We start from the raw sequence: 16,825 nt of genomic DNA, 5'->3' as shown, positions 1-16,825 counted from the left end.
TCCATGGACAGCCCATGGGGTTGCAAAAGAGTCAGACACGACTCAGTGATTAAACAACAACAGGAATAAAGTCAGTTCTCTACCTACATCCCTACCTACCTATTTACTTCTCCCATCCATCTGGGTTTGTCACATAATGAGTACACAGGGGCACTCTTTCACTGCAAAGAGTCTAAATGGGGCAGCCTGTCTAAATGGTGGGGCAGAGAGGGCGGGAAAGATGTTACTGGAAGGACACTGCTTCTCCTTAAAAACCTGAAAACTTTCTTCAGAATGCAGTTTTGGATCTCTGTTTCTGAATTGTTCTTACCCCTCCTCCTAGAGTGCAGGGAAAGCCAGTGTGATAGTGGCTGAAATTTTACCCAGATTGGATTATTTGTTGGGGGGGAGTGGGGGGAGCATCGTTTACTCTTTTAGAAAGTTGGAGAAAATTTAGGCTTCTTTAGTTTTAGATTCACAGCCAATAAGGAGAAACCTTGAGAAAACAGATTTCCTCAGAAGGTGTTTGGTTTGGTCTTGATTTAAAATGAAAAGAGGAACCTTGATTAATCAAGGAACACCTTAGCCTAGCCAGCCTCGGAACACAGACGCCTCTCCCACACCGGGCGCTCTAGCTGTCCTCCTCTGCCTTCTCCAGCTCTCTCACCTTTCTCCGTTCTTTCTCTTAGTTTGAATACCCTCTTTCAATACCCTCTCGCTCTCCTTTCTGCTCTAACCTTTCCTTTCTTATCTTGCTTTTTTTTTCCCTGGATTTTATGTCCTCTCCTTCCTCAAACATTTTATTCTTTTGTGGGAACCACGCTTTAGGCACGAGTCTTTCAAAAAGATTCTTCCCTCTCTGGTTGCAAGGAAGAAGGAGCCCTCCACACCTTGCCCTCAAAGAAGGCAATATTAGACGAGAATGAACTCAACAATCACTGACAATTTTGATTTTATTTTCTGGCTACAGACTATTTCAATTCAAGTCTATTTAAAGCTTCCTTCCTTAATTTTGTACTTAAAATATGAATTTGCCAAATGTTTTTCTCTTTATGTCCCTGAATAGAGGATATTACTAGAATTCCACACACTATCCTTTTTAGTGTTTTCTTTTTTAAATTAGCCTTCCAGGATATCATTTTTTATGTTGTCCTTAAATTTTTTTCCCCCTAAGGATTGCTCTTGACCCTGAAAAGATAGTCTTTTAAAAATAGTATTACAATAATTGCAACCTCCTGTCATCTGGATGAACCATATTATGTATTTGTTTCTTAATTTTTGGATCTAGGGTGTACATTTCCAATGAGTAACATTACACCTTTGGATGCTGTGTGTGTTTCTAAAAAACAGGTCATGATGAAACTGCACGTACCAGAGTTTCTTACATTAGTCTCAAGTCTTAGCTTAACAACACATTTCTATATTTTATCAAGGCATTCAGAACAAAATATCTCTGCCTTCTGCACAATGTTGTTATTTTTATAAAACCAGACTTTTATCATAATAAAGAAGACAGTGGGCTCCTTTCTCTTGCAAGAAAAGATTATTCCAGCTGTGATCATGAACCTACTATGAGGAAATTTTTACCCCCTTTATAAGCTAATGATAATCTTTCAAGTATTGCCTCTATATAGTTTTTGCATTGAAAAGCAAATGAATCATGTAAAAAATTGATTTTTATAATGGAGAGCTACCAGAATGCATGTTAAACTTAGCTTACCAGAAATCTATGGTAAAGACATAGAATTAAATAATTCTGTAGAAATGTTTGTAATAGATAATTTCAATTTATAGCATCTAAATATCATGCATGATGTTAACATTTTTCTCTAATTCTATAGCTGATTATGTTTATAAAATATCTAAAAACTGTGTTTAATATTTAAGGCTGTATTTTTCTAAAGGCAGATAAACATTCTCAAAATGTACTTATAAACATGTAAATGACTCTGGAGATAGGGTAATAAACTCATCCCATTATATCCCTTAAAACTGAAAAGGCAATCCAAAAAATGACAAAAATTAAGTTAGAATTAAAACTTTCATAAATCTCAAATCCATCAGATTTAATTGCAGTATGTTCTAAGATGACACATAAAATAGAAATGGAGTAAATTACTTAGGCTACTTTTAAATTTGTTTTCATGTCTATCATAACCTCAAAATCACCATTTCCAGAAATCACAAATATCAGAAAATTCTTTTTAAAGAGAATAAAGAAGGCCCATTTTAAAACTTTTTCCTGAGCCCTTGAATCCTCTACTATGGTAGAGGACATTATATTCACTTCAATTAAAAAGAATATATCTTATCTATATTTAGCCTACCACTACTCTGTTCTTTACATTTTTGTTATTCTGAGGGGGTTAAATAGATAATAGATTCCATGAAAGTTGCTGCCTGAATTAATGTTGTTGTTTCTGTATCATAAATTCACCATCTTGAGTCTTGAAAGAGTAGCTTTTCAACTCATTCTGAGTCTGTATTATATATCTTCGAGGTTTGCGGCTCTCCAAGACTTAGGTATGCATATGAGGATTAGGTGAAATGCTTCTTGCTTACACGATATTTGATTAAAGAATTAATATACACATTTATTAAAGTTATTATACATAATTAAGTTTAAATGAGCAGTCATGGGTGTGTTATCTGTACTCCAAATAACAATACGACCATATAGCTGATTATTAACGAAGGTGTGTGTGTGTATGTGTGTGTGTAAAATTGTTTAGCAAACTTAAAACTATGCACAGAACTTAAGAGGATACTCATATTCACATGTTAAAGTATTAAACGCAATTTCCTAAACTAGAAAGAAGATAAGATTTTCTAGATATATTATAAAATTCTGCAGATTTTCTATGGATTGATATGGAGAAGGAAGATGAATAGGTAAAGAAATCAGATGCATGCCCATTCATAAAAGTTATTATCACTATTCTGACTTTCTTTTTGTCCGTTCCTCCACTACCTGCAGTGTTTGCAGGTTATTTCAAATTTTATAAACTAAGGACAGTTTTCCTGAAACCACTCTAGATGTTTAGATATACACAGATTTTATATTAATACAGCACAGTTATTTATGCACTCTATTTTGTGACTGATACATTTTATTCCTTAATACTTTTTCAAAGAACTTAGTAAGGGGAAACCAAGTGGAATACAACAAACCTGGAGGAATTTGTATAGCATGTCCTAGAATGAATGCTTGAGATTGATAGGAAAGGACACCTGGTAAGACCTTTGACATATTTCTGGATTGTGCCTTTGACAAAGGAGTTTCCGTCAAACCTCTGAGACACTAAGGGCATTTGGCGGCTTCAAAGCAGACCTACGTCCCATACCCCTATGATCACACTACCTAAAGATTTAAAACGAAGATTCTAAATCCATGTTACCATTCTGTTTTAAAATCACAAATTGAATTCTTAAGCTTCTTATTCTTTGCATATCTTTGCTGTCTAGATGGAGAAGAGATGAATTTCTTAAAACTGCCATTTCATAGTAGTTTAAATATTGCTATTAAATAGTTTCAACAAATGCTCTGGAGAAAGTACAGCATAAGTTATAGTTGGGAGTCATAGATAATAACCTTAGTTTCTTATGTGACTTTGAACAATAATTCATTTCTTTGCCTCATTTGTTTTACTCTGAGATCAATATTTTGTTTTGACTTCATTATTCTTTGCTTAACTAAATAAGATAGGCTGGTTATCTTATTCAAAGGCTATTTAAGTAAGCGTGTAATGTCTTGTACTATTTGCTTCTATTGTTATAAATATTGTATTATTAAGTGCTATCTTCTTCCTGAGTAGAAATTCATTAGTAAACGAATTAACTGGTATACAAAGAAAAATACATTTTTACTACAGAAAATTACAGTTTAAGTGCACTGAGATAAAAAATACTACCATCTATCTCATTCACCTTTTGTCCCAAAGATGGGGTTAATCGAACACAAAATAGTGGATTAGTCTGTAATATTCCACAAGAAATGTTTACAGCAACAGATTCAGAAATATTTTAATGGAATCCAATGCAAACAAAGCAATGTGGAATGAAATAGCAATGCAGTCTTTGGGCTGGAAGGGAGAATATTACCCGCCTTTCTCCCTTGTAAAATCAAATCATACTTGCAAACGATTATGAATGTCAAGTAAATGTAACATTACTTTCATGACATCATGAGAAGTTTGAATTGCCTTTTATCACGTTTGGGTATGTGCATGGGATGACCATGGAAAACTGAATTAACATTGGGCAATCTATTGAAAATAGGATGAGTCATTACACTACATGCTGTTATTCTTACTTTACCATGTAGAGGGAAGCAATGCTTTAATAGTAAAGGCTTAATATTGTTCTCTAAAATAAAGCACAATAACACTACTCACCTCCTAATCCCGGTCTCAGGCGATTGTCATAACCATCTAGGAGTCGGTCCAAAATCCTGGTGAAGACAGTGGTGTTGTCTTTAAGTTCATCTTGTAATGAGGGTTGTCCATAGCTGAAATATCAGAGGCAATAGCTAAATTATACATTTCGACTAAAACCTTTTTCCAAATAAAGCCTTCTGCAATTTTTTCCTTTCTATTGAATCTTAATTTGAAAATTCCTTCTTGTAAAATTAAAAAAATATCATAGCTTAATTCTTAACATTTTCTTATATTTGTTCTCATAGATGATATGCTCTACATTCTAATATTTCTAACTTTGGAAGGAACATTAAAGGACATGAGTTGTCTCTTTACATTTGTAATTCTCAGTGTGTGTACAAAGTTGTAATGCATGTTTTCCTTGGGGAAGCAAGAACATTAATGCTGAAAAACCGAAATCTGGGAAACTTCTTCCCAAATTAAAAAAAAGTATTTAGGAGCTACCAAAATAATTAATAGCTTTGTTTTCATTTAATATGTAGCATAATCCTAAAATTGCATCTACCAACATCCCTTCCTTCGTCCACTTCCTATGTTTCTTTTGTGATTTTTTATGTTCTTTCAGGTGTTTAAATGAGAAAAATAGAACTTGTTACTTATGATAATTATTTGTTCACATCAGTGTGTAATTTCTATTTCATTAAGGTTTATGAACCAATAAACCAAAACTTTTTATAATTTGTCTATTCAAACCTCTAATTAATTGAATTTTTGTCCTTGTTGGTCTTAGAAGTAAAACATGCCTTGGAAAAGATAAGAGCCAATATTCTTAATTTATGGTTTTAGTAAGCGATAATGCAAGATTATTGTTTTAAAGCACACAAAAGCACAGCTATTTGTGAGAAGAGTTTGAACTAAAATCCAGTTTTCTTTAACTTTTAGACATTATTTTCATTCTTCTATATCAGAGTAATTATTTCTGTTTAATTCTTTCTATGTGAATATCTAGTTTTTAATTCCTTATCATTACTAGTCTTTGAATTTTGATCATGTAATAACCACAGTTCAAATATTATATATTTATTGTATCAATCACATTATTATCTATGCTCCTTAAGTCATATTTTATGTAATGATTAAGATGACACTTCCAAAATCCTTTGGGAGAAGAGTCTTCTATTTTAGGATAGATCACACTTACTGATACATTTCATTGATAGCTCTGACCTTGAGAAAAAATGAATATAGAGTGTAAACTAAAAAACTGACATTAAAATATCACTTTCATATTTTCTATGTAATATGCTTTTAGCTTCTTACTTGTGTGTTTATATTACTGATTAATCTAAGAAAAATAGTAACAGTTGAAACCAAGATTCACTTATTTGACAAAAGCAAGAAATATAATCAAGTATCAATTAAAAAACAAACACTATTATTTAGGTAATTAATGTTATACTGGTAAAATGTGAAACTTTTCTGATAAAATTTTAATAAGCTATAACTAACATCTATTCATGAATATGAAATATATTAAATGTACCTCTTTGAAACAATTCCACAGTATCATAAATTCAATATTAATACCATGCAGGTTGAGGGTTTACTCTCTTTTGGCAAAATTAAAGATCTTCCTGGTTTCTGAAATCAAATTTTCAGCAAGCTCTGTGTCTTCTAGGATGTCTCACTAGCAGATGACAGCGGTAAAGCAAAAATAGTTTTCTGAAGGCAATTATTTTTAAAAACTCATTGTCATAAAACCTACTGCCATGCATGCATCTTTCAAGGATATTAGAAGGTCATCTTGATAAAGGTAGAAAAGAAATGCTAGCACACTTTGAGTTGTGAATAGGGCCTGATCAAGCATTCTAAGGAAGAAGCACTAAAATAAGAAGGGGGGAGATGATGAGATGAAGTGACATGACAGAGCATATTAGATTGCTAATATGATTCCCCCAAAATGGAGTGGTCTATTACCTTTACCTGCATTTCCTTTGTATAGCATATGTCAAATTCAGGAAAGGCTTTTCTCCTCCTGGTTTGATTTTATAAATGTTGTTCTCACCAATTGTTTGGATTGGAATACAAATGCCAAAAGAGTCTTTTCCCTCCCTCCCAGCGAACCATTTCTGCTCTGCCAACTGGAATGATAATCATTCTTTTATGTGATTTTCTTAATCAGATTATGCTTCATCTTTAATTCTCATTTACTATGTAATTGTCAGAGAATAAGCCTAAAATGAAGAGCAAGATTATTTATTTGCTATTAAACACTCATGCCAATGTAATGTCTCCTAAACTGAATATATAATCTATAATTTGTAGAGAAATGTCAGTTACAGTACTCGATTTTGATTCCGTATGAGCCACTATATAGGAAAACACTGTGCACTAACTCCATCTACAGGTCATCACAATAGTAACACTTCATATAATGTTTCAAAAGCAGTGAGGAACCTTTTACTGCTCAGATTAAGAGTATTTGACAATAAGGCATTTCCTGTTCATCTGGCAGTCATTATTCACCATGCACAATAACAAACATTAAAAATGGACAACTTCTCAGTTGAAAAAAATCCTCCTAAATCCTCATATTTCCAGACTATTCCATCTCTCTGCCTTAACCTCTAAGGGTTCACTTTTTGTTACATTATGGAGAATCTTAGATTTTTACAATATGGCTAAGACTTTGGCCACAGGAACAGATTACACTAGAAATATAAAAGCAGATAAAGGAGAATCTGAAATATTTGGTCATTTATATCTTTGCTATTATAATACATCTATATGCTTGAGGGATCATTAGCTAATATTTTGAATATAGTTAATCATATTATTACATTTTTCTCATAACTTGTCTCCACAGTAAACTTAAATAGAAAAGTTCAGTTTTATCTACCGTTCTTAAATGTGTCTAGTATACTCTACTTCTATTAGTTATATAAGTAATAGTTTTAAAACAAAATGCACATGCATTTATAAAAAATTATAACATTCAAATTAAAAATATTATTCCAAAGTTTCTACTTGCATATAGTCAGAAGTTACTCTATGATCTTTGCAACTAGTTAGAAATTTTCTTGTTGGAAAATCAACTTACATAGTATGCAGATATTAATTGGGGTAACTTTTTTTATGAATTAGGAAACTGCATGTTTTGTTCGGTTACAACTAAGCAGTGAAAAGTTCAATTTAAGAATTAAATGGTGAATTAACACATTCCTTAACAAAAGCGTGTTAAGTGTATTCTAACTAACATGCAAATAAGATAATTATTTTTTCATACTGTTCTACTTTATTAGCTGGAATTTTATTGCTGTTAAGTTTTTTTAATTCCCTTAGTCATGAATTTATCCAAGGTTAATTTTCTTCACTCTGAAAGAATAAATGAAAAGTTACAGAAATTCTCATGCAGATTTAAAATAAAGGGTCCCCACCTTCTTCCAGTCAATGTGCTCAGAAAGAGGGTCCAGGCCCAAAGGTAGTCAGAGAGACCAGGACTTTTCTTCATTGCGGGCTTGTGCAGCTGAAAAGTAGAACAAGTAGAGATCAATGTCTCTTGCAAGAAACATCAGGTTATAACCACTAGGGCTGACTGAGGCAGTTCAGATAAATGCTTTGAAGTCAGGAAATGACCTCACTGGGATATGACACCTCATTGGAAGCAATGGAAACCTGGACCATCCATTCTCCACTTTCCCTTCCATTTCTCCATTCAGAAATATAAGTGTCTTAATTTCTCCTGTAAAAGAATACAAGTTGAAATGCTCTCAGGTGATAATATTGCTCAACATAGAATTGTGAGTTGTTTGTTTTTATAGGCTTTATATTTCCAGTATAGTTTGAATTACTCTCCTCTTGTTTGTCATCTGATAAATTTGACCTTTCTGATTTGAGTTCCCACAACTGCACTGTGCATTAAAAATCTTCAGCTGGTGTCTACAACAGAGAGAGCATGTCTGGGGGCTGTGATGGAGTTGGTTATTATGCTTTGATGACTGAATTCATCTTGGGGTTCTGGATACACCTTGATTTCAGAAGCAACTGCTATTTATCTTAAAAAAAAAAAAAATCATGAGATACACTGTTGAATCCTGAAGTCGTGCTTGTAATTCTCTGCCTGTGATTGCCTTGTTAAATATGCTCACTAATGCTTCTGTGGGGCTAAAGGACACACTTTATAGTCAGTCCATGTGCTGGTCTCTCACACACAAACCACACTCACATAAATGCACACAAACATGCCTACACATATCTTTTAAGCCCTCTTGGATTCTGCCTGCCGGGTTGCTGCTAGAAAATGTTTCATCTCAAACAGATGGAAACTGGAGTGCTTTGCTTTGCATGAATAAGGGAATCTTTTTTTCCCTCTTAGGTAAAGTGCAATCAATCACCGTCTGATTGCTGAATTTCGACTTGGTAGTGGGATGCTGGAGGAATGGAGGAGTCTGGAAAGCTTAGAGAATTTTTAAAATTATAACCTATTTGTGCAGTTAGTTTTTAAAAATAAGTGCTCTACCTGGAGAAGGAGAAGATATGGTAACACTTTACTTGAATGTGCGATAATTGATTTCAGTTATGAAACTGTTCAAGGTAAAATTTGTTAGCACTTCCCTGAATCCCTCAGGAGGGTCAGTGATTAATGGATTGCAAGTCTTTTAAAGCATATTTTTCATGAGACACTCTATAGTTTAATGTGGTATGCCTTTAAATACATCTACACAAATGCTTTCCGCACTCTCTGGGATCATTTATGTCAGTAAAAATCATTCCAAATGGCAATATAAGCAATGAAACATAATTAAGGTGCTTAGAGTGGACAGTCTAGATCTAGAGATAAGAACTGTGAGATTCATACTTTTTCCCTAAACTAGTGACTGCTTTTAACATAGAAGAGTTGAATAGGACAAGGAATATTGGATAAATATCCTCATGTTAAAATATTGCATCTAAATTGCATAATTATATTAATATTTTATTAATCTTCAGCATCTGTTATGAAGGAAAAACAACTTTCTCTACCTTATTAATATTTGTTGATCTTTATTTTTTAAGAAAGGTAATTCCCGAAGGAATAAATGAAACAAAACAAAACCCCAAAGCAAGATACCATTGCTTTCTGTCCTCCTCTGACATTTTAAAAAGAGGAAAACAAACCTATCATGGCACTTGAGTTGTTGAGTAAGAAAGTTTCTTGCAAATACAAACATAATAGTTTAAGAGAAACGCTAAGCTGTCTCCTAACCCTTTTCCACCTTCAACCTCGCCTCATCAAACACACACTCCAAACACCCATATTCCATGCCACCCACATCAAATGAGAACTTGAGTTTTTTCGTGTTCAGAATGGGAGAGACCCCTACACCAGAGGGCATTTCAGCAGCGTTCACCGGAAAGGAGAAAAGAGGCTTTTTTTTTTTTTTTTTTTTTTTTGCAGCCAGAAGGAGAGTGCCTTCCCTAAGATATGCAACGTTGAGACAGGTTTTCTATACCAGCGTCTTAACTTTAGAGGATGCCCCCACAACGCCCCTCCCCACTTCACCTCAGCTCCCTTTTGCCAAAAAAAAAAAAAGACCAAAACAACATGTCACCACCTACCCCGCGAAATACATTCAAATCTGCCTGCCAAAGGAAGGAAAGAAAAGAAAGACGGAGAAAATAATAATAATGACGATAATGCTCCTAGACCGCTGCGGTTTTAACCCTGAAAGAAAAAACATTCGTTCTGTCTACCTGCTATGTGATCAGGTTCTTGTCCTGTTCCCTCTTTCTCTTTTCCCTATTGCATTCTGGTCTCTCCAGCAAGGAAAAGGCACGTTCAAAGCTCTGCGTGCTGCGGTCCGAAGCCGCACTTACCTTGGGCCCCCTCTGGGCACAGGATCGCTCCAGACCCGGGAAAAGTCTGCGAGAGAAAATCGTGGAGAGCTTGGAGCCGGCGCGAGTCCGCGAGTCCGCGAGTCCGGGCGCGCCGGCAGCGGAGGGGCGTCCTCGCTCCGCCGCTCACTCACTCGGTCTGAGCGGGCTGAGCCATCATGGACTCTGCGTGTTCCTTTGCTGAAGATTTCACACCCGAATTTGCTTCCCTATATTCCAATCTGCAGCTATACAACAAAAGATTTTTCTTTACCAAGACAGTAGTAATACGTCCCAGGGCAAACCGGATGTGAAATAGGCGGTGACTTCATGCCAGAGAGATTTTATTTTAGAAAGGAAGGTGGTACCAGCCTCTGGATCTGGAGACCAATCCGCCCATTTTTTATTTGCAGCACAATTTAACTTGCACCGCTCTGGCCCTAATCCCCTTCTCTGAGCTGCAGACTCAAATCCTTCTACAATCTGCTGCAAGCTTTCCCTTTTTGGGGGGGAGTAGAGACGGAGGAGGGAGAGTAGAAAGGGTTAGAGGCACAGGGACTCTCCTCAGAATCTCTTCACACTTGCAATGTACGAACCCTCTATTTTAAGGTGTGCCTATTAAAAATACAACCGATCAGTATAACTATTCCACCTTTGATCAAATATTTAACCACTACATGCATATGAATGGATGCAAGCGATGAGACAGGGAGGTGCAGGGTTCCACATGTGGAAAGCGCGCTCTCCTCTCGCCTGTCTCGCTCACACGCACTCCCACACGTCTGAGTCCTTGTGTCTTGCAGAGTCACGAATGATGAGGGCTAGGAGGGAAGAGCTCTGGCCGGTGGGGAATTGGCCACCGGCGTGAGAGAGTCTTTCGCACTTTCACAGGTTATCAGCGCTTTCCACCTCTCGTCAGTCTGCAGTTTAGAGGACAGCCAGAACGCGCTCTGGAACCGGGTTTTTAATCTTTGGAGGAAAACTGTTTGTTTATGTCATGATCGAGAAAAGATAACCTCCTTTAAATATGAATTATGCTGGCTTCCTAGGACCAGGAGTATTTAACTTTAAATAATTCGCCCGGATAATTTCTAGGCAAGCGTCCTATCTCTATTTCCGGATTCATTCCCTTGCCTTGTAACTCCATCATTCTCTGGATTAGAAAAATGAGAGAGAGGGGACGAGAAAAGATGAACAGAAAGATTTTTAGAAGTCAGGTCAAACAAAGCCTGCTTCTAGTGTTTTTGTTTTTGTTTTTGTTTTTGTTTTTTTTTTTCTCTCTCTCTTTCTTTCCTCTTCTATTACCCTCCCTGGTGGCTCTCCACCCACGAATAATTATACACTGAGGGAAGGAGGGTGTGTTTCAACATCAGTCTAACTACATTTCCAAGGAATCAGGGACGACTTGTAGTTCTCTCCTCGGATTTTGTGAATGGGAATTTGTAGCAGAGAGGAGGTGGGTGCTGTGTTTCTGGAAGCATTTACTGAAATGACCTGATGCTGTGGGAATTGTCCCTTCAGCACTTTCTTTCCCCTGGACTAGGCAGCAGCAGGTGCTGAAGAGAAGAGATGGGACTCCTCTATGCAATTCTTCTGGTGAACAAAGTGTGAACTTTGGTGAGCTTCCTAGCCATTTTCCCAGGAGGATTTCTAGCAGAGAAGAGATTTCTGATACGGTTGTATCTCTGGTAAGGGAAGAGAAAAATCTACATGGCCAGTTTATATCACTCATGCGTTTTTGATTCTACAAGTGTTCCTTGACTGTGCTTGCAACACAATCAGCTTATATGATTGAAACTTAAAACAAGTGATTGAAATAAGAAATATATAATTGAAGATCACACTCAGAGTTGGGCTTGGTTTCTTCTGAGTTTTGAAGGAGAAGTGTCACTGGGAAGTTATTTTAGAAATGAATCTTCAAGGAAGGGAGATTTGAAGATTATTTCATAATACCTTTGTTTCTGGGCAGTAATTGCTTACTCTGTTCAGACACAACAAATGTAATGTATTCTTAACAATAGCCACTGAAGGAGCATCAAGAGTTTTCCTGTGTGACATTACCCAATTTTTCTTTATTTATTAAATTTTATTTATTTATTTATTTTTTATTTTATTTATCCATTAATTTACTTATTTATTAAACAGTTCTGAGAATAAAATTCACTTTAGTAAGGTTTCAAAACCCCAGGTTAACAATTAGTAAACATTATTTTCTTACCTGACAATATAAAATGCAATTTCATAGTTCCATTTTGACTTAAGAGACTGATACTCCTAAACATGACACAATTTAGATTTTTTTCCCCGTCTTTGGCTTTATAGTCACAGCTCCTTTTACTTCTCTTTACAAATTAAGAATGACTTTATGACTAATGACATACAACCAAATCACTGTGCTGATTGTTTTTTTGAGCATAAACACTGAACTTTATCATTTGAGCAATAATGAAAACAATGCCAATCACATCTCACTTGAGACTAAAAGTGTTATGTGACTCTCCAGCAAGATACAACTGCACATTTCCATACCTTTCAAAACAAATGAATATTTATGAATAGTTATCAAATGTATCAGAAAACTATGGTAAAAATATGAAAATGGAAATACCCATATGATGATTCTCTATTTAAGATGCAGTATTTATAAGATAGGTTTTGCTAGATGATGTATATATAATATCTTTTGGGACATGTATGTTTTTAATGAATAAATTGTGGATGTTTAAAATATTGATAGTTTGACTATTTCAAAAATAGCAATTGCAATTCTAAATTATGAGTGTGGTTATTATTTTCCATCTAAGGTGTCATTAACAGGTGCACATAAAACCAGGGAATAAACCATAAGAAATTAATGGCAAAGCAGTCATTTATTTTATATGGTCTTGTTACATTGACTCTTTTAGATAGGAGTTGACATTTTGTTTTTTTCTTTTACCTGGGGGGGAAAACCCTTTAAAGTCAGTGTGCCTCTGATTGAATTAAGTTCCTGAAATCACAATAACTGTGATGTTTAATATTCTTAAAATGTTTACTTATTGCCAAATAATGTGCTAATCAATGTGCATAAATCATTCCATTTAATTCTCAGATCTGTGAGAGATAGTCTTATATCCCTCTTTTACAAATCATTCAATAAATTATGGATTAGAGACAGCAAGAGATTTGCCCAAGGTCACACAGCTAGTGAATGTTTGTGCTAGAATGCAAACTCAGATCTTCTAACTTCAAAGTTTATCCTCTTAACCACATCTCTACATTACTTTATTTCCTTAAGATGTGGTTGTGAGTTCATGTTTAGATCTGTTTTATTCTTATGTCTATGTTTGACCGTCTTCATAGCAGTCACATAAAACCTACCCCTGAGTATTTAAAAAAGGTGTTTATTCATGATGAGCTTTTATCTTTTGATGATATAGTGCATCCAATTGCACCATGGTGTCAGGCTCACTTTAGTATTTGGAAGTTTTCTGCTATTTTCCTTTTGTCTCATGAGGCTAATTGTGAAATCCCTTTGAAACAGTCACTAGTTCTGAGCAGAAGGAACTTGAGGTCAAACCTAGGACCAGAGATCATAGGGAGGCCTAATAGCTCTGTTTCCAGTGTTGCAGTCTGGTACATTTTGCTTTTTCTGTCAATTTTAAATGGCAGGAAGCCCTGACCTAATTGAAGAAGTGTACTGATTCTTTTCAACAGAAATGTTTTTACTTTATCCGACTAAATGTGAACCAAATGAGAAAAATAATATCGAGCATGTTCTCATTAATTCAGGGTGGCTTTTCGTCATTTACAAAATAATTTTGGGTGAGGGAGAAGAGTTAAGTAAAATGATAAAATATCAAATAAGCTTCAGCTGAGATCTTGGGTAAAGTGTTAGTCATGTCCAACTCTTTGCAATCCCATGGACGGGTAGCCTGCCAGGCTCCTCTGTTCACGGAATTCTCCAGGCAAGAATACTAGAGTGGGTTGCCATTCCTTTTTCCAGAGTATCTTCCTGACCCAGGGATCAAACCCAGGTCTCCCGCATTGCAGGCAGATTTTTTACCATCTGAGGAACCAAGGAAGACCAGAGGGTAAAGTGGTCTTTTAAAATGCATTTGAATGGGTCAAATATGTACATTGGAAATATATTTTAATGTTAATATTTTAATGGTCATCTGTGAGATATTACTTTGCGAACAAAGGTCCGTCTAGTCAAGGCTATGGTTTTTCCAGTGGTCATGTATAGATGTGAGAGTTGGACTGTGAAGAAAGCTGAGCGCCGAAGAATTGGTGCTTTTGAACTGTGGTGTTGGAGAAGACTTTTGTGAGTCCCTTGGACTGCAAGGAGATCCAACCAATCTATTCTAAAGGAGATCGGGCCTGGGTGTTCTTTGGAAGGAATGATGCTGGAGCTGAAACTCCAGTACTTTGGCCACCTCATGCGAAGAGTTGCTCATTGGAAAAGACTTTGATGCTGGGAGGGATTGGGGGCAGGAGGAGAAGGGGATGACAGAGGATGAGATGGCTGGAGGGCATCACTGACTCGATGGACATGAGTTTAAGTGAACTCCAGGAGTTAGTGATGGACAGGGATGCCTGGCATGCTGCAATTCAAGGGGTTGCAAAGAGTTGGACACGACTGAGCGACTGAACTGAACTAAACTGTCTGTAACAAGAAATATACAGGTGGCAGTTAAATAGGATTTCATCCTCATTTGTATATATCCAAATATATATAATTTATAATATTTGGATATTTATATGGAATCATTTCACTCACTAAACCTGCTCCCCATCTTCTAATTTTGCTGTATATAATACTGACCATCTTGTTAATGAACTATACACATGTCCAGAGGGCTAGCCCTTCTGCTATAATTGAAATTGAACTAATAGTTCAGTTCAGAAAAAGAAAAGAACTGTACTTTAAGGTAATAAATTCTGTACCTTAAGCTAGACATCTTTGACATCATGTTAGTCAGACAATTTTTCCCAGGCCCAAAGGCTAGTTTGACATCTCAGTATTGGTAAGTACAGTAAAAAGAAAACCAAAAGTTTCTCATACTTAAGTCATAAATGTTTGACATTCTAAAGGCATGTAGAGATTATTTGCTCCAACCACTCAGACAAATAAAAAAGATTATGTAATTTTTTCAGTGATTTTTGCAGGTTAGCATGGCGCAGAAGCCATGTGGGGCTTCCCAGGTGGTGCTAGTGATAAAGAACCACCTGTCATTGCAGGATACAAAAGAGACATGGGTTCAATCCCTGAGTTGGGAAGATCCCCTGGAGGAGAGTATGGCAGCCCACTCCAGTATTCTTGCCTGGAGAATCCCACGGACAGAGGAGCCTGGTGGGCTACAGTCCATGGGGTCACACAGAGTCTGACACAACCGAAGCGACTTAGCATACAACACACGGCAGAATGACTGCTCATGTATGGATACAGCTCTTTAGTCACTGACACCTAATAGGCTTGTGACCATTGGTATTTACTCAACTTTTCTGAACCTCATTTTCTGAAGTTTTAAAATGAGGTACTATTATCTCATTAGCTGGTTGTGGCATTATATGGGAAAGCAAATGCAAAATGCATGGTCCTCTTGGATAACACCTGGTAGATATCCAGTGAATGCCAGTTTCCTTCTCTTTGATCTCAACACAAATTCATTATTTATCAAACATTTTAGTCCATTATCTTCAGCGTGTTCATAAAATTCACAATACTGATTATTTTATCCATGTTTTCCATAAGCTTTAACTGAACCATAAAACTCTCAGTTATCAGACAATGTGCTATGACAAGAAAGCTCACATACCACCTGAAATCCTCAGCCCATATTCTAAGGTATTCTGAGGGGGAAAAAAAGGTTTTTTCACTACACTTGCTTCAGGAGTAGAGTACTTTACATACAGTCCAAATCATACATCTCTATTTGGTTGTTCTTTGTATTTTCTAGGGTTAGTCTCTCAAGTTGTGCCCAACTCGTTTAGACCCCATGGACAGACCCCGCCAAGCTCCTCTGTCCAAGGAACTCTCTGTCACAAAAATAAACTCAAAATGGATTAAAGATATAAATGTAAGACCAGAAACTATAAAACTCCTAGAGGAGAACATAGGCAAAACACTCTCTGACATAAATCACAGCAGGATCCTCTATGACCCACCTCCCAGAATATTGGAAATAAAAGCAAAACTAAACAAATGAGACCTAATTAAACTTAAAAGCTTCTGCACAACAAAGGAAACTATAAGCAAGGTGAAAAGACAGCCTTCAGAATGGGAGAAAATAATAGCAAATGAAGCAACTGACAAACAACTAATCTCAAAAATATACAAGCAACCCTTGCAGCCCAATTCCAGAAAAATAAACGACCCAATCCAAAAATGGGCCAAATAACTAAATAGACATTTCTGCAAAGAAGACATACCGATGGCTAACAAACACATGAAAAGATGCTCAACATCACTCATTATCAGAGAAATGCAAATCAAGACCACAATGAGGTACCACTTCACACTAGTCACAATGGCTGCGATCCAAAAGTCTACAACGATAAATGCTGAAGAGGGTGTGGAGAAAAGGGAAGCCTCTTACACTGTTGGTGGGAATGCAAACTAGTACAGCCACTAT

General features: G+C 36.1%; 1 protein-coding gene across 1 annotated transcript in view; it reads right to left on the bottom strand.

The window, feature by feature from the left end:
- The window catches only part of GABRA1 (gamma-aminobutyric acid type A receptor subunit alpha1), a 60,089-nt gene extending 49,487 nt beyond the window's left edge, over positions 1–10,602 (bottom strand). The window contains exons 1-3 of the mRNA XM_004009041.6: positions 10,212–10,602; positions 7,793–7,881; positions 4,374–4,486 (exon numbers count right to left, since the gene is read on the bottom strand). Coding sequence (XP_004009090.1) covers positions 4,374–4,486; positions 7,793–7,866 — 187 coding nt within the window. The 5' untranslated portion in view covers positions 7,867–7,881; positions 10,212–10,602. The remainder of the gene's footprint in view (positions 1–4,373; positions 4,487–7,792; positions 7,882–10,211) is intronic.
- Between the last annotated feature and the right edge of the window lie 6,223 nt (positions 10,603–16,825).

The sequence above is a fragment of the Ovis aries genome, chromosome 5 (genome assembly GCF_016772045.2).
Source record: "Ovis aries strain OAR_USU_Benz2616 breed Rambouillet chromosome 5, ARS-UI_Ramb_v3.0, whole genome shotgun sequence".
Taxonomy (NCBI): Eukaryota; Metazoa; Chordata; class Mammalia; order Artiodactyla; family Bovidae; genus Ovis; species Ovis aries.
Note: the sequence above shows the minus strand (reverse complement) of the source record. Positions and strands in the feature narration are given on the sequence as shown.